This window comes from Arabidopsis lyrata (genome assembly GCF_000004255.2).
Source record: "Arabidopsis lyrata subsp. lyrata unplaced genomic scaffold ARALYscaffold_5, whole genome shotgun sequence".
Classification (NCBI taxonomy): Eukaryota; Viridiplantae; Streptophyta; class Magnoliopsida; order Brassicales; family Brassicaceae; genus Arabidopsis; species Arabidopsis lyrata.
The window spans coordinates 17,397,132-17,414,049 of NW_003302551.1; the positions used below are offsets into that span (position 1 = coordinate 17,397,132).

A 16,918-nucleotide genomic window follows, 5' to 3' on the forward strand; every position below is an offset into this window, starting at 1 on the left:
ACGGACTTAGTCAAGTCCCATATTCAGCCGTGACGTTTTTGTTAAATAATGATAGTAGCAAGCTATATGCCTATATGTATGTTGTTCAGGATTTTTCTTAGTATTAAATGATTTTCGTAGAGACATCTCTATAGCATTGTGGAAAAATATATATATATATATATATATATATATGATATATAATTGCATTGACGAGGACGTGTAGGTTACAAATATTGACCAAAGAAGATCATCATCTATAGCGCCTGCGTCCTTAAGTTCTCAAGAAAATCCAACGTTAGATTATCACATTAAAATTATCTGGTCTTGACTAGTTCCACTCTTATCTTTTCTAACAAACAATTTCATGGGTATTTATTTACTAATTCGCTTTCCAATAGTTTTAAAGTCGTTGATTCCATTGGATTGTGCGTGGTTCAAGGTGGTGTATTTTCATTTTCGGTACTCGAGAGAGACTTCTAAAATATTTCAGAAATAAAAGGATAAATATTTTATGCCTAAAACTCGTGTAACATTTAAGGTAATAAGTAAATTTGATGCCTAAAATATGTGATCAAACGTTGACCAATGAGGCATATTTTTGAACATGCATACGCCATACGGCCTGGTCCAACACATGAACTTGCCATTGCTTCAATAAATTACTTTTTTACTAAAACTTATGACGTCTATTTTTTTATACTAATTATTATGTTATTCAAACCACTAACATTATGGTTCGAAATTTCGAGTGGTGATATTGTTAGATGTGATGTGAATGATACGGTTTAAAATAGTTATGATAAATTGGTACTGTTATAACCAAATATATAGTACTATATATACTACTAGTAATGGCAGATAAAAACGATAGAGACTATTAGATAACTAAAATATGATAAAGTTTAGTAGTTAACGTTTCAGCGATTAAGATCGATCGATAGTAGAATTCTTTTTTTAGTACTTAGTGTTCAAATTTGTTCATACCAAACTTTGAACGTCAGAAAAATGTAATAATGCTATGCCGATCGAATAAGGTGATCAATGCCCACATACAAGATACAACCACAATTTTTTTGTTTTATTGCAGTCATATCAAAACAGCCTATCGTTCCAAAACATGATTGATACCACAATCGTATCATTCATAGTATTAGTAAATCTATTCAAAATTTAAAGACAGTAGTTAAAATAAAACAAAGGAAATAGTATATGTTTCAATTTTATGCAATTTTTTTTTGTTTTGATGGGGAAAATTGGAAAAGTCTTGTTTTTTTTCCTCCTAGTGAGAAGACATAAGAAATTAATATTGCAAACAAGACAAAAATAAAGAATAAATAAAACACCAATCATTACTATCAAATCAATTATAATATCACAGGGAAAAGTTATTAAGATATGTCTACCAATGAGCATCATTATCATCATGCTTTTTAGTCCCTTCTTTTTAATTCATCATCAAGGTTTATAAAGTCATGTTTATAAATTTTGAAGTAAAATTCAAATGAATCAATTCTGCATTTTGTTTTCTACTTTGTAACAATAAAAACTCAAATCTAAATTATTTAGTTAACTTTTAGGCGAATTAGTCAATGGCAAAATAGAATATTATTTATTTAAGTACCAGATAAAACTACAGAAAAATAATGCTTAAAGGTGCTTTAATTTGTCCATGAATTCTGACCAAAACTCCTTTTGCTTACAAAGCTTGTCAAGAGTTCTACTATTGTTTTGAATTTTGATATATGATGTACTAAAACGTAAATAAAAAAAACATTTAGAATTGTTTTATGGCAATTAATTTTGGTTCAAAAGAATAATTAATGCTTTGATTAGCATGAATGTATGACCATCAGTTTACATGTACTGAATAAGACTAAATAAACTGAAGTATAATTAAAGAAATGAATTTTTTTTTATTGTAAATGTAAATGTTAATTTTTTTATTACCATTAGGAATGACTATTTTGAATTCTATTTAATTTCAGATCACAAAAAAAAAAAAAAAGTTAAAAACATTCTAAATCCCAAGGTAATTATTATAAGGAAAATTACTTTATGTCAAAATTTTAAGTAGAGTTAAAAACCGTAAAACAAGATGATAAAACCACAATTTATTATCTTTGACAAGCAATAAATGAAATGCTGACAAATTGGTTTCAAAGTTTCAACGCGTTTCTATAAGAATTCAATTTCGTGCAGCTAATCAGGAGATAATTATCATAATTAAATTTAATCGTTACTTTAGTAACACTAATAAAATACTCCAAAAAATAATAATCGAAAACGAATTAATTATAATTTTTAATAAAGAATTACTGCTTCCTCCCACTTCCCATCTTTCCTTCCTTTTGTGTTCTTCTTCTTCTCCTCCTTCGCTTTGTTGCCCCAATCTCTCTCTCTCTCTCAAGAAAAATAAAAGATCTAACTTTGACGGCTCTCTTAATCTTCCTCACTCCGTAAGTTCCAAATCTCTCTCCTTTTTCTCATATCGATATCGTCCGAACAAAACCCAGGAGAATTGCTTCAGCCCTTTTTTGGTTTTTATCATCTTCTCAGATTCTCAGTTTCTGTTTCCGTTTATAAGGTTCTGGGTTCAGTTTCTGTTTTGGTCTTATTGAATTTGCTTATTCATTTTGTTACGGAGTTGTTTTCGTCGCTTGAATCCCGTATGGTCACATGGTAGCTGAAGTTGTTAATTCTGATGTGTTTTGCGTTTTCTTCTTTTGCAGTTTAGTTATGATCTGATACTGGGTTCTTCTCGCTTCATCTATTTTGGTTTGTTATAGGGTTTAAAGTCGGAATATAGACTGATGGATTCGTGAGAGCTTGATGGTTATTGTTAGAATCTCAGATGTGGATTTAAGCCTTCACTGAACTAACGAGTCTATGGAAGAAGCAAAAATCCTTGGTATACAGTATCTGTTGTGAGGAATCTGGGGGATAAAAGTGAAGTCTTTGCGTGTGTAATCTTGAGATAAGATTGGATGGTGGGAAGAGAAGATGCGATGGGGAATGATGAGGTTCCTCCTGGTTCTAAGAAAATGTTTTGGCGGTCTGCCTCTTGGTCTGCTTCACGGACTGCATCACAAGTTCCTGAAGGTGAGGAGCAAAGTCTGAACATTCCGTGTGCAAATAGTTCTGGGCCGAGCCGAAGATGCCCAGCTGCTCCTTTAACACCTCGGTCGCATCATAACAGCAAGGCTAGAGCTTGTTTGCCACCATTGCAGCCTCTTTCCATTTCTAGGAGGAGCTTAGATGAGTGGCCTAAGGCGGGCTCCGATGATGTCGGTGAGTGGCCTCATCCACCAACACCTAGCGGGAACAAAACCGGGGAGAGATTGAAGCTCGATTTATCATCAACGCAGCAGCAGGTCTCAGATAAGAGCTCTGGTCTTGCTAAGAGGGAGAAGATTGCTTACTTTGATAAAGAATGTTCAAAGGTTGCTGATCATATATATGTGGGTGGAGATGCTGTGGCGAAAGACAAGAGCATATTGAAAAACAATGGAATCACTCATATCCTAAACTGCGTTGGTTTTATCTGTCCGGAATATTTCAAGTCTGATTTTTGTTACAGATCCTTGTGGTTACAGGATAGTCCGTCAGAGGATATAACTAGTATTCTGTACGATGTGTTTGACTACTTTGAAGATGTAAGGGAGCAAAGTGGAAGGATCTTTGTTCATTGTTGTCAAGGGGTTTCACGATCTACCTCGTTGGTAATAGCATATCTGATGTGGAGAGAAGGACAAAGTTTTGATGATGCATTTCAGTATGTGAAGTCTGCTAGAGGTATTACTGATCCTAACATGGGCTTTGCTTGCCAATTGTTACAATGCCAAAAGAGGGTTCATGCGTTCCCCCTTAGCCCTACTTCCTTGCTTAGAATGTACAAAATGTCTCCACACTCTCCTTATGATCCTTTGCATCTTGTTCCAAAACTGTTGAATGATCCATGCCCGTCTTCTCTGGATTCAAGAGGTGCATTTATCATTCAGTTACCTTCTGCAATTTACATTTGGGTTGGTAGGCAGTGTGAAACCATCATGGAAAAAGATGCAAAAGCTGCTGTTTGTCAGATTGCTCGATATGAGAAAGTCGAAGCACCTATTATGGTGGTCAGAGAAGGTGATGAGCCTGCTTATTACTGGGACGCTTTTGCAAGCATTTTGCCTATGATTGGGGGCTCGGTAATTAAAGTTCAACCAGGTGACAGGAAGGTCGATGCATATAATCTGGATTTTGAGATTTTCCAGAAAGCCATCGAGGGAGGTTTTGTGCCAACTTTAGCATCATCCAACAACGAACATGAGACTCATCTTCCTGCAAGGGAAAACAGTTGGAGCTCACTGAAATGTAAGTTTGCATCAAGGTTTGAGAAGGGTTTTCGGTATGTCTCCAAAACGCCACTATCTAGGGTCTATTCTGATTCGATGCTGATCGTGCATTCATCAGGCTCACCTTCCTCTACAACTTCTTCATCATCCACTGCGTCACCTCCTTTTCTTTCTCCTGATTCGGTATGTTCAACAAATTCAGGCAATAGCTTAAAGAGTTTCTCACAATCCTCTGGGCGCTCGTCCTTGAGACCTTCTATTCCACCATCGTTGACGTTGCCCAAATTTTCCAGCCTATCTCTCCTCCCTTCCCAAACTTCTCCTAAAGAATCTCATGGTGTCAATAATTTTCCACAGCCTTACATTGAACCGTCACCAAATAGAAAGGCTTCACCTTCTCTTGCAGAGCGTAGAGGCAGTCTCAAAGGATCTCTAAAGTTGCCAGGTTTGGCTGATTCCAACAGAGGCACACCTGCTTTTACTTTACATCCGGATGATAGTAATGACATAGTCTTTAACTTGGAGGGTATTAGAAATGGCGATCTAAATCCACCAAGTGATTGCAAGGGGACAAGTGTAGATTCAGATTTGGCACAGAAGGAAATTATATCCTTAATCAGTTGCAGTAAATCTGACAGACACAAATCGGCAGGTGATAACTCGGGCCAGCCTTTAGCATGTCGGTGGCCAAGTATGGAGATGATTACAAAACTGAGTAGAGCTTACTTAGATTCAGAATCTGTTATAGCAATCCCGTTGCCAAGTGATGCCGTAGGAGAAACGGGTAGTAGGATTTTGTACATTTGGATAGGAAAGTCATTCTCTTTGGATAACAACTGTTCTCTAATAGATAGCAACAAAGCGGCGGACACTGTGGAGAATGTTGATTGGGTACAGATTGGTGAATCCATTTTGTCTCAGATGGACTTGCCAAAAGATACCCCTATAAAGGTAATAGCCAAAACTTGGGATACTCTGATACTTTCTACTTGTTTTAAAGTCTGCGTGCTCATCTTTGTCATGTCTTATCCAACCAAACTACATTCGAAGGTGAAAATTACAATCTCAGCACTTTCATTACTGAGGATGGTTAGGTAGATTCCTTATGATTTCAGCAGTTGTGTGTACTGGTTTATTCTCTAGTGTTTGCATGGTTCTAAGTTCCAGCTTGTTATGATCCTTTTCTCGTATGTAACTGATAAGTTACTTCTCTTTTTGTTCACAGATAGTTAGGGAAGCTGAGGATCAGACAGAGTTTCTTGCACTGCTGAGTGCGCTATAGCACCCACCCGCAAGCTCTACACATTTACTCTGTTTTTTCGTTTTTGTTTTTTCACAGATTCCTTCAACCGCAACACTTTTCCATTTCCAGACAGAGTATTCATAAAGCTCAGGTGAGAAATTTCAACAATTCCCAATACAACCCATTTTGATTGTTAGTTCTGGATTACGTTTTTTGCTATCTGATCATGGATTTGAGTAGAGGATGGTTGGAACAAAAAAGCTTAAAAGCTGGAATGACCAGTTTACCAAATTCTCATAAACTATGTTTGATTCTTTTGATTTACCTCTGATGCAGGGATTTAGCTCTCTGTGCTTATGGAAGTTGATGTTGGGGGAAACAACTCTCTTTGTACAGTGAGAAAAAAAAAACTACTTCTATCACATAAAATCCTCAAGGGCCATTATTAGCATGATGAGATTATAAAGTTGTAAGATTAGGGCTTCATGAGGATTTTAATGGACTTGTTACAATGTTTACATATACACCCAGTACAAAAGATTTTTGTTAAACTTACTTCACGTTATCTAATGATTCATGTGACATGTTTTTACTCAAAACTCATAAACCAACATTCTAATCACGATTTGGACTTTGGTCACCAACACAAGCATCAACTATCCATTCTGGTTTTCAATTCAGTTTCTTTTTATATTCCCACGAAACATAATGTTGCGTTCTATATATAATTAATGATGATGCATTGAAAAGTAAAGCACTATATAATCAAATCTAATAGATTGTTCAGCGTGAAATTATCAGATTCCAATTGGGCTTGTAATCAGTTGACAGAGAAAGCCCAATTATATATTTAAGGCCCAAAAGTAATCGATCTAGGGTTTAGTTACGCTTTTGTTTCATTTTCACATCCCTTAGAATAAATAAAAACCAGCAGCAACTTGAAGCTGTTCTAGGGTTTCTGTTTCGCCGCTCAGGTTCGTCCGTCTCTCGATCTCCTTTCTCTTACTTCTTCACAGCTTTCTTCGTTTTCTGGGTATCGAATGATGTTGTTAACTGTTTCTTAATACAATTAATTTTGCGCCATTTTCTCCTTCTCCGGGAAAATTTGTGTATTTCTTTACGTTGTTGATTGATTTGAACCTCTTTGTTTTTGTTAATTGCTATCTCTTTAATTACTGATTTGCTTTTCTGGGTTTAGCAGGTTTTGTGAAAAGAATCTATCTTGAGTAATGTCTCCAGCTAAAGGTGCGGCCTTTGTTTTTTCATTTGTTATATGATTTGATTCTACATCGTCTTCTAGTTTTCTATTTCTCTTTTGCGTGTGATTACTATTTGTTTACCAATATTCAGTACTGTGGCTGAACTTACTACTGTACCATCTTTCTGAAATGTATGATTTCATGCCTTGCTCTGTTTATGTCGTATTTTGACCTTCTCTTACCCGTGCCTACTCTCTTATGGATTCATCTGATTATGTGCTTGTTTGTCCTTGATTTGCCAAGGATCATAATTTTCTTATATGAGTTGTTTTTTTTTTGAGTCTGAGCTTGTTAAATGCGAAAATGTATATGCATCTTTGAATGAGTTTTTGTTACCAGCAGTATCTTCGTGGCAATGTTTAATTTCTCTCACGTGAATTCAGTTTCTCAAAACTTTCTTAATTGGTTCAAGGTTCCATTGTTTTTGCAGTTGATGTCACCAAGAAAACCGACCCTAAGGCTAAGGCTTTGAAAGCTGCGAAAGCAGTGAAATCTGGCCAAATCCTTAAAAAGCCTGCTAAGAAGATCAGGACAAAGGTGACTTTCCACAGGCCAAAGACATTGACCCTTCAGAGGAATCCTAAGTATCCAAGGATCAGTGCTACTCCAAGGAACAAATTGGATCACTACCAGATCCTCAAGTACCCTCTCACTACCGAGTCTGCCATGAAGAAGATCGAAGACAACAACACCTTAGTCTTCATTGTTGACATCCGTGCTGACAAGAAGAAGATCAAAGATGCTGTCAAGAAGATGTACGACATTCAGACCAAGAAAGTTAACACCCTCATTAGGTAAACACTTCAGAAAACACAAAAACCTCACTGAGAGATGATGGGTTTATATGTATAATATAAACATGAAATGATGAATGTATGTTTGTTTGCAGGCCTGATGGAACGAAGAAGGCGTATGTGAGGTTGACTCCTGATTACGATGCTTTGGATGTGGCTAACAAAATCGGGATCATCTAAATTTAATCATCGATATCACTTTTGGGGTTGAAACAGACTTCTGGTTTTTCTCTTCCATAGTCTCAGTTTTGCTAGAGAAGTTAAGATATTACCATCACCTCTTTGTTATGCTTTATCTTTTGATTCAAAAAGATTTATATGTTTGGTATCTGTTGATGCGTCAAAGTTTCTTTTTAGATCCCGGTTTAATCTGGTTTTAATCGTTCCTAATAACCAACTCAATTCAATTGAGCCGTTGGAGAAAAGAAAAGTAATTATCAATTTATTTAAATACTTTCCAAGTATATTAAAGAGCAGTTCATTGTGGGGCCCAAAGCTCTGAATCAATAATCCAATCGATCCGCGAGAAACTCGTGGTTACAAACTCGTGGTAGTAAACTTATACTAAATGAATTATTGTTGCTTGTTGCTGGAAAAAGACAGGAAAAAATCATTTGCGTTTTTAAAAACGTCGGTATTGAACTGACAAAAAAAGAAAGAAATCGGATATCTATAATCATAAGGATAACAAATAAATAAAATCATCAAACCTAATTTGTTTCGCACTAATCAGTTAGAGACAATGGCACGTTAAATTGTCGATCTGGTAGACTGGTAATGGAGAAGGCTTTTACATGTTAATTAGGACTTAGATCCTACGGATTGGGCATAAACCGTCCTTTGTTATGGGACGTGTTCGAGTTGGTATCTCTAGAACCGCTGTCTTAGGCAGATGGATCAGATTAAATATCTTTTGACACTTCTATTTATACCTCCTTAAGTTATGTTATGTTATGTTATGGGCTTCCTCTTATCCATCGATACACAGAGAAAACAATAATATGAGCAATCATCAAACTGTGAGAGACATTTTTTCTTTTTTCTTTTTTTTTTAATCTTTGTGTTATCTTCTTTATCATATGATTCCATGGAGATTATGAACCGTTTGTTTCTCTCTTTTTAATCTGAACTTATTTGATTTTTGTTTTTTTTTTGGAGAGAAGCAGGTGTTGAAGCAATTGGAGCCATGGTGTGAGCTTAAAGACAAAGTGGTTCTTGTGACAGGAGCTTCCTCTGGTATAGGAAGAGAGATCTGTCTTGATCTTGCCAAAGCTGGTTGTAAGATTATTGCAGCAGCTCGTCGTGTCGATCGTCTCAACTCTCTCTGCTCCGAAATCAACAGCTCCAACTCAACCGGGATCCAAGCTGCAGCTTTTGAGCTAGACGTTTCATCAGATGCAGCCACCATTCAAAAAGCGGTAAGGGAAGCTTGGGACATCTTTGGAAAGATCGATGCGTTGATCAACAATGCCGGAATCAGAGGCAATGTCAAGTCGAGTTTGGATTTGTCGGAGGACGAATGGAACAAAGTCTTCAAGACCAACTTAACGGGACCTTGGTTAGTATCTAAATATGTTTGTGTTTTAATGCGTGACGCTAAACGAGGTGGCTCGGTGATAAACATCTCATCGATTGCCGGGATCCGGGGTATCTTGCCTGGTGGACTTGCATATGCTTGTTCCAAAGGCGGTGTTGACACCATGTCAAGGATGATGGCGATTGAGTTAGGTGTTCACAAGATCAGAGTGAACTCGATTGCGCCGGGGCTTTTCAAGTCAGAGATCACACAAGGTCTTATGCAAAAGGAATGGCTCAAGAATGTGACCGAGAGGACTGTGCCGTTAAAGGTGCAACAGACCGTTGATCCAGGGCTTACTTCTCTCGTTCGCTATCTCATTCATGACTCTTCTCAATATATATCCGGGAATACATACATTGTCGATTCTGGAGCTACATTGCCCGGTGTGCCCATTTTTTCATCTCTCTGAAAGTTGAACCCTGTATCTTCTGCTTGTGCAATAATAAGTGAATACATTTACACATTCTCTACTATTTTTTAAGCTTTACATACATCATCCATGTTTTTGCAACAACAAACCAGCATAGACAAATAAAGGAAAGATAAATAAACAGCCTCCAAAATGATTTACCAACCTCCTAAATTCTTCAGATTCAATAGACAAAATTGATATACTTTGGAGAACGAAGCAATGACCATGACCTACTTCTGATGCTTCGTCCCCAAAAAAGAATAAGCAGCTCGAAGACCATGGAAATCTACATCTACAGGCCCTATCTGCTAGAGAACTAACCGTGGTTGTATAGTTTTTTTTGAACATCTTGTATCCCTCCAGACTCCCGAGAATCATTGATCAGAGATGCCAAAATCACGATCATTGATGGAGCCTCAAAACTCTATATCAGTCGATGTTGTCGTAGACCTTTACCAAAATGTGGTTGCATCAAACGTACATACAATCCATTCTTTGCTGCTAAAGAATCATGTGTACCTTCCTCTACTATCCTCCCTCCATTGAGCACCACAATGTTATCCACATGTCTCATCATAGCCGCTCTATGCGCTATCAGAATTGTCGTTTTGTTCCCCATTATCAATGTGTCAAGAGCCTCCTGCACAACCCGACTCGATTCAGATTCGATAGCCGAGCTGGCTTCATCTATTAAGATAATGGGAGCATTCTTCAGCACTACCCGTGCTATTGCTATTCTCTGTTTCTGTCCCGGGGTAAGTTCTACCCCTCTCATCCCGATATGTGTGTCGTAACCGTGAGGTAAGCTGCTGATGAAATGGTGAGCATTAGCAATTCTTGCTGCTTCCTTCATCTCAGCTTCACTTGCATTATGCCTTGCATATATGATATTCTCTCTGATCGTCGTGGAAAAGATTATGGGTTCTTGCTGAACCAAACCCATGTGGCTTCTCAACCATCTCAAATTATATAACTTTAAGTCTCTCCCATCTAGTAGGACTTGACCAGCAACTGGGTCGTAGTATCTCTCTACCAGTGAGATTATTGTGCTTTTTCCAGAACCTGAAACGCCAACCACAGCTACTGTCTGTCCGCCACTGACTTTGAGACTGAAGTTGCTCAGCACTAGTACTTCGGGTCGAGTTGGGTAGCAGAAGTCTATGTTTTTCAATTCAATGCTTCCGTAGACATTAGGCGGTTTGAGAGCAGAGTTATCATCTGGTTCAATTGTAGGGACTCGATCTATGATTTCAAACACTGAAATCAGAGACTTTCGTCGCTTGAGAATATACGGTGCTAATCCAAATGGCTCGACAAGGGCGAATGTAGCAAATGAGAAAACCATGTACTCTGTTATAGCTGTTGATAACTTCATATATCCACGGTTGACAGATAATGCAGTGCACCATAGGAGGAGCGCATTGCAGGCGAAAAGAAGAAACTGTGAAAAACCAAACGCAAAACCTATAGCCATCCCATGGAGATAGCTCTGTCTGAGTATCCGCTGGAGTTGCATCCTGTACAGTTCCATCACTTTGTTACCAGCACAGAAAGCAACAACAGTGTAGATGTTTCTAACAGCATCCTCGAGGACTAAAGATGCCTTTCTATGCATCTCCTGTATGCCTTTTGAGAATCCGGCAAGCCACAGTTTCTGCAAATTCGTTTTGAGGATGATTAGAAATGTGTGCCAGCTGAATAAACAAAACATTTTTGAGCTACGTGGATTGAAAATCAAATGGCAGAGAACAAAGAGGTACACGCTAAATCACTCTACTTGAACTGGACAGGTATTGCAAAATCAGAAACACATGTGACAGAGGGGATAATGAAGACAAATTGTCTAAAATATAATAATAAATTTCAAACAATTTTCTAGAAGAAACAATGCAAACCTGAGCAATGGCAGAAAGAGTGAGAATTGGCAGAGTTGCCAATGCAACAAGGGCCAAACGCCAACCAAGCGCCAACCCGATAAGAAGAGCAACTATAACAGCAAAACTATCTTGAATAAATATTGAAAGCCTGTTGCTGAACGCAGCTCGGACAAAAGTAGCATCATTTGCTAAACGCATGGATAACGTATCTGGACTGTTCTCTTCATCATCGAACCATCCAACTTCATTACGCAGCATTGCTGTAACATCAGAGAAATTAATGAACTGAGGCAAGTAAAAGTAGTTAAAATGTGATGAAGTAAATTATAATGAATAGAAATTTCCAATACCTGAGAACATCATCCTCCGAACTCTCTCTGTCATTTTCTCCCCCATTATCCCAAAATAGAAGTGCTGCAAGAAATTGGCAACAACTGTCACAATCCCCATGCAGGCAATGATCAAACACCATTTGTCAACCTCCTCGCGCAGGTGGCCTCCTTTGCTTTTATAATATGCCGTCACTACCAACGCAATGACATAAGCCAGAAGAGGATTGAAAGAACCAAAGATGGCAGCACCGAGACTTCCTAATACAGCATAAAGCCACTCTGGGAAACTAAGCTGTGCCAACCTCCAAAATGAAGGTGACTCCTTGTGTTGAGCATCCTTAGACGCCTTACCATTTGCAGTAGTGTCATCTGGAGAACTAAGAGGACGACTAAACGTCTGCGAATGGGAACGCTCGTTTTTAGGATCTGATGTCAAAAGGGGTGAAACAGGGGACTCTGGCTCTGAGCCGTTTGATTTTTGTCGGGGACACTGAACGTCAATTTTTGGAAGGTCTGGTAACCTCATCTCGAAACTATCTTGCCTTTTGATAGTTGGCTCTTTATCAGCATCGTCCAGAGGCAAGCCATTTTCCCCCATTTTCTCAGGTGCAGGGCTATGATCTTTAGGTGATTCTTCAGTATCAAAACACAGTTCCTGGGGACGGAACACACCATTACCTCTTTGAAGAGATGGAGACTTGATCATTTTGGGTGATGATGGTTCTTGGACGCCACAGCCAGCTGAAGAGTCTCTCTCGACCTGAAACACCGCAGACTCCTTGTAGTTCCTAACTGGCATCCTGGACCAACATAAGAGTTTTTTCAACAAATAATCACCAAAAAATCCACACCTGGAGATCATTACAACAGAAAACAAATGCCCAAACATACATTCTGCCACATGACTACTACACGAGTTAATGGTTAAGTTCGAAGCTATCATACCTTCTTGGAAGCTTTGTTGCTTCTTCACACTTCAGAAGCTCAGCATACAGCCCACCAAGATTTATCAATTCATCGTGTGTACCCATTTCAACGAGCTGACCCTCCTCCATCACGGCAATATAGTCAGCATTTTTTATCAAACTTAATCGTCGGGCTATTATTATGGTTGATCGTCCCAACATCAGAAGATCAAGCGCTTCCTGCACAATTCTTTCAGCTTCGAAGTCTAATCCTCCAGTTACTTCATCAAGCAGAAGAATTGTTGGATTCAAAAGCACAGCTCTAGCAATCGAAAGTTTAATTTTCTGCTCCTCTGTCATTGCTAAACCGGCTCTCCCAACCTAGAAGAAAAACAAGGCATTTCCCACTTCAGTATTGAATACCAACTGACAAAACAGGATTTCAGAACAGTCTTTTCAAATGATGTCTACCTGCGTTTCATATCCTTTTTCAAGTGAGCTGATAAATGTGTGTGCATGCGCAATTTTAGCTGCCTCCTCTATCTGATCAAGAGTAGCATCACGACCATACGCAATATTCTCTCTTATGCTCAAGCTTAGCAGAGCAGGCTCCTGGGTAACCAGCCCTATTTGGCTTCTCAGCCACTCCAGTTTTAGATTTTTAATATTTTCTCCATCAAGAAGAACTTCTCCTGTATAAGAGAAAACCACAGATGTAGTCAGCTCATAATTGCCACCATGGACAGGTGAGTGGTGCATCTTAAATCACATGTCAAAGTACCTAATGTTGGATCATAAAACCGTTCCATTAAAGGAATGATGCTGCTTTTTCCAGAACCATTTCTACCAACAAGTGCAACTGCTTTTTTAGCAGGAACCGTGAGGTAAAATCCGCTCAAGATTGGAATTTCAGGTCGTGACAAATAACTGAAATATACATTCCGGAACTCAATGTTTCCTTGAACAGAAGCCAGCACAGCTCCTTCTTGGTTAACCCCAGAAGATGAACGAGTTATCATCTCAAAAAGTCTATACGCAGCAATCCTTCCTTGATCAAAAGAATAGAAGTTCGTAGCAGCTTGATTTAACCCTCTGCCCAACAAAATATGTATAATCAAGACATTATTTCTATGTAATAATATGTATATATGTACATGTATATGTAATAATAACATCAACAGAATATGTGTATATTTATATGTAACAGAGACTGAGAAAATAGATATAGAAAACATCAATAGAAAAGCTTACAGGCCACTTAAAATTACAGCAAAAAGAGCTGCTATGATTTCTCCACCATTTGCCCTTCCATTGTGAACAAAGAATCGTCCAATCCAAAGTTGCAGCGCACACGAGCATATAGCAAGCCCATAAGTAAATCCAAGTCCAAGGCCTTGCACAAGACTAATTAATATGCCGTATCTCAAGGTTGCTTGAAGGGAAGTTGCATATGAATATTTTGCTAGAGTTTCATTTGTAAAGGCATATAAAGTCCTAATGTAAGAGATCGCCTGCACATTTAAGATAAATCCTTCTAAGAATTAGAATATTGACACCAGACTCTAACTGAGGCAGTAAACTAGTGTCGGAAGGGAGCACTAGAAAATGGGACCTGTAGGGTACACATTACAAAACCACTTGTAATCATGCATAGACTATTGAGTGTGGTGACTAGGCATTCCCAGTGATCCAATATCCAATTCATACAAGTTTCAAAGCAAATTATGCATCCTAGCAAAACAAAAACAAGGCTATCCCTTGGTCTACATTTTGAGATGAAACTGGCAGAAGTTTAACTGATTCTTGATCGCAGTAAACCTGATTGTATCTAGTGAAGTAACCTATAAATTCGTTCCTAAGTACAATCTTAACCCTCTTGGATTCTGCCTACCATTTTCTGAACTTAACAAAAGAAGATTGATTAAATAAGAGCATAAATCAAGAAAGGATGTTGAACTTTGTAAAGCATAATTCTACGTTATAGATGCAAAAAAAGAAAGTTCGATGCCAAAAAGGCACATATGCCTATAAGAAAATTGATTCATTTCAAATGTTTTAAGAGTTTAGTTTTTAGCTTTTCATAGTTCAAGACTTCAAGTGTTCAGTAGACACAATTGGCACCAACAAACTTCAAGTTTTGAATTGCAGCCAAGAGAAAATCTTGATGCTAATTCCATAATCCCCAAATAAACCAATCAATCGTAATACCTGTTCAGCAATACCGGCTGCTTCAGCATATGCGTCTTGTATGTTCTCAGCAAGTCTGTGGAGAAATATATTTGATATGCCTCCAGCAGCAACGATGAAAGGACCGGTGGCTAGTGTAATCAATGCAATTTCCCAGCAGTTGACAAATCCAATAACAAGTCCACTGATAAACGTAGCCATGTTATGAATATAATTTCCAACCTGGATCAGGAAGAAGATTAGAGAATCAGCAAAAAAGTATTACTCACTAAGAACAAAAAAACTAGAAATCAGAGTCAACATAAATGGAGCTGGACAGACATACTTTTTCGCTTAAAGCTGACTGAATGAGTAAGACATCGCTTAGCACTTGGCTCACAATATCTCCATTATTACCATACGTATCAAAGAAACTCATATCTTGATTCAATAATACTTGGACATACTTGGACCTGATCACAGCAGTCTGCCTCTCTCCCGTCAGTATCCAGCAAGACACCTCTATTATAAGTAACATTTAGTAATAGTAACTGTTAACATCATCATTTCAGTTGTGGAAAAAAGATGCATACAGCTACGAACAATAAGCAAAAAATCAACTTACCAATCCAACCAGAAATGAAAACACCTCCGGCAATGTACACAATAGTCAACGAAAGCTGCACAAAACATTCAAGAAATTGAAATTTAACTGTTCGAAACACTCTCTCCAAACTAACTCAAACCAGCAATGCCAATTCCGAGCCAAATCATGAGTATTCAGAAGTTTCACTAACCTCAACGAGTCGGTCAAACTGATGTTCAGATCTCTGCTGACTCGAATCAGTAGAGAAAGCAAGAACATCAACAATCCTGGCGAAGTAATGCAAGTAGACAATAAGCGCAGTACCATGAGCAGCAGCAGCAACAGAGCCAACAATCATAAGCCCCCAATCGAACCGGTCAGCGCAAGCGAAGAGCTGAGAGAAAGGAACAGCAGCAGGAGGTGGTTCAACCTCATCTTGCTCATCCATCTCTTCATCAGCCTCCGCTTGCGCCGCCGCGGCACCTGTGCCACCACCAGACTCAGCACCAGGGTCGAGATAAGGAGAAGGAGACTCAGGAGGCTCGGAGACTTCAGAGACTGGAGTTAGTGGTTGCATATGAGGCGGAGACCATCCGAATAAACCTCTAGAGATCATCATCTTCGGTGTCTCGGAAGAAGGAGCACCACACAACCACCTTCTGTATAGAAAACCCTAGATTTGGAGATTTTTAGGGATTTTGATTTTTTTTTTTTTTCTAAATTAGCTGGATCTGTTGCTAAGTTTGTAGAGACGACGAAGAGGAAGAAGAAGAATCGTAGCAGAAGAAATAATTTTCTTCCGCCTTTTTTTTTTTCTTTTCTTTTTTAATTAATTTTTATTTGTTAACGGTCACGGCGACTTTTTATTACTGTTTATTATCTGTGTTGCCGTTGCAGTGTAAGTACTGTGCCGTCACCTACCGTAACACAAGAGCTGGTTCTGCTAACGGTCACGGCGACTTCGATTTTGCATTTTTTTTTTTTATAGGTATTTTACTGGTGAGCTAATTATCAACTTCTTTTATATTAAAACATACCAGATTAATGGATTTTTTTTTGCAAATTTTATAAGAATATAAAAGCACAAAAGATGTAACGGATGATCTCTTTTTCTCTTTGTACATATATAATAAGACTAGTATTAAGGCCTGTGCGTTGCACAGCAAAAATTTATTTTATGATCGTGAGTAAAAACAGTTGAATTGATTTATTTATTTTTGTCTAATTTTTTTTTGTCGAATAATAAATTGAAAGAGCAAAAATTGAGATTTAAGCCATATGGCAGATAGAGAGGGTTACAGTTTTTTTTAAAGTGACTTGTGATTTATTATATAAGAATATGTTAGGAAAGCGTTGCTAGACATAATAACACAAGACACAAAAGATTTAATCTGAAAGTAAAGACCAGAAATGAAGAAAAAGGTTTAATCTTTATTTCAACTCTCT

General features: G+C 38.0%; 4 protein-coding genes across 10 annotated transcripts; 3 read left to right on the plus strand and 1 right to left on the minus strand.

Moving 5' to 3' along the window:
* Window positions 1-2,323: 2,323 nt before the first annotated feature.
* LOC9312360 (protein-tyrosine-phosphatase MKP1) lies at window positions 2,324-6,161 on the plus strand. 3 transcript variants are annotated; one of them, XM_021024389.1, is made up of 4 exons: window positions 2,324-2,438; window positions 2,712-5,270; window positions 5,545-5,713; window positions 5,899-6,161. In XM_021024389.1, exons 2-3 carry the CDS (start codon window positions 2,967-2,969, stop codon window positions 5,599-5,601), a joined length of 2,361 nt encoding a protein of 786 aa, XP_020880048.1. In that variant the 5' UTR covers window positions 2,324-2,438; window positions 2,712-2,966; the 3' UTR covers window positions 5,602-5,713; window positions 5,899-6,161. The 3 variants fall into 3 exon arrangements, with proteins under 3 accessions (XP_020880048.1, XP_002876292.1, XP_020880049.1); XM_002876246.2 differs by having other exon boundaries at window positions 2,769-5,270; XM_021024390.1 differs by lacking the exon at window positions 2,324-2,438 and adding an exon at window positions 2,448-2,566.
* Window positions 6,162-6,371: 210 nt separating this feature from the next.
* LOC9312361 (60S ribosomal protein L23a-2) lies at window positions 6,372-7,984 on the plus strand. Of its 4 annotated transcripts, none has more exons than XM_021024392.1 (4): window positions 6,372-6,536; window positions 6,764-6,807; window positions 7,252-7,615; window positions 7,711-7,984. In XM_021024392.1, exons 2-4 carry the CDS (start codon window positions 6,792-6,794, stop codon window positions 7,793-7,795), a joined length of 465 nt encoding a protein of 154 aa, XP_020880051.1. In that variant the 5' UTR covers window positions 6,372-6,536; window positions 6,764-6,791; the 3' UTR covers window positions 7,796-7,984. The 4 variants fall into 4 exon arrangements, with proteins under 4 accessions (XP_020880051.1, XP_020880054.1, XP_020880052.1 ...); XM_021024395.1 differs by having other exon boundaries at window positions 6,497-6,536; window positions 6,761-6,807; XM_021024393.1 differs by having other exon boundaries at window positions 6,524-6,595; window positions 6,761-6,807.
* Window positions 7,985-8,351: 367 nt separating this feature from the next.
* On the plus strand, window positions 8,352-9,667 carry LOC9312362 (3-oxoacyl-[acyl-carrier-protein] reductase FabG). Of its 2 annotated transcripts, none has more exons than XM_021024448.1 (2): window positions 8,352-8,634; window positions 8,779-9,667. In XM_021024448.1, exons 1-2 carry the CDS (start codon window positions 8,569-8,571, stop codon window positions 9,601-9,603), a joined length of 891 nt encoding a protein of 296 aa, XP_020880107.1. In that variant the 5' UTR covers window positions 8,352-8,568; the 3' UTR covers window positions 9,604-9,667. The 2 variants fall into 2 exon arrangements, with proteins under 2 accessions (XP_020880107.1, XP_020880109.1); XM_021024450.1 differs by having other exon boundaries at window positions 8,782-9,667.
* On the minus strand, window positions 9,630-16,282 carry LOC9312363 (ABC transporter B family member 20). The gene is made up of 11 exons (XM_021024447.1): window positions 15,684-16,282; window positions 15,512-15,566; window positions 15,233-15,408; window positions 14,929-15,129; window positions 13,972-14,231; window positions 13,502-13,812; window positions 13,192-13,412; window positions 12,761-13,101; window positions 11,834-12,615; window positions 11,502-11,743; window positions 9,630-11,260 (listed from the first exon to the last, which is right to left on the minus strand). The coding sequence occupies exons 1-11, from the start codon at window positions 16,089-16,091 to the stop codon at window positions 10,031-10,033; spliced, it is 4,227 nt and encodes a 1,408-aa protein (XP_020880106.1). The 5' UTR covers window positions 16,092-16,282; the 3' UTR covers window positions 9,630-10,030.
* Between the last annotated feature and the right edge of the window lie 636 nt (window positions 16,283-16,918).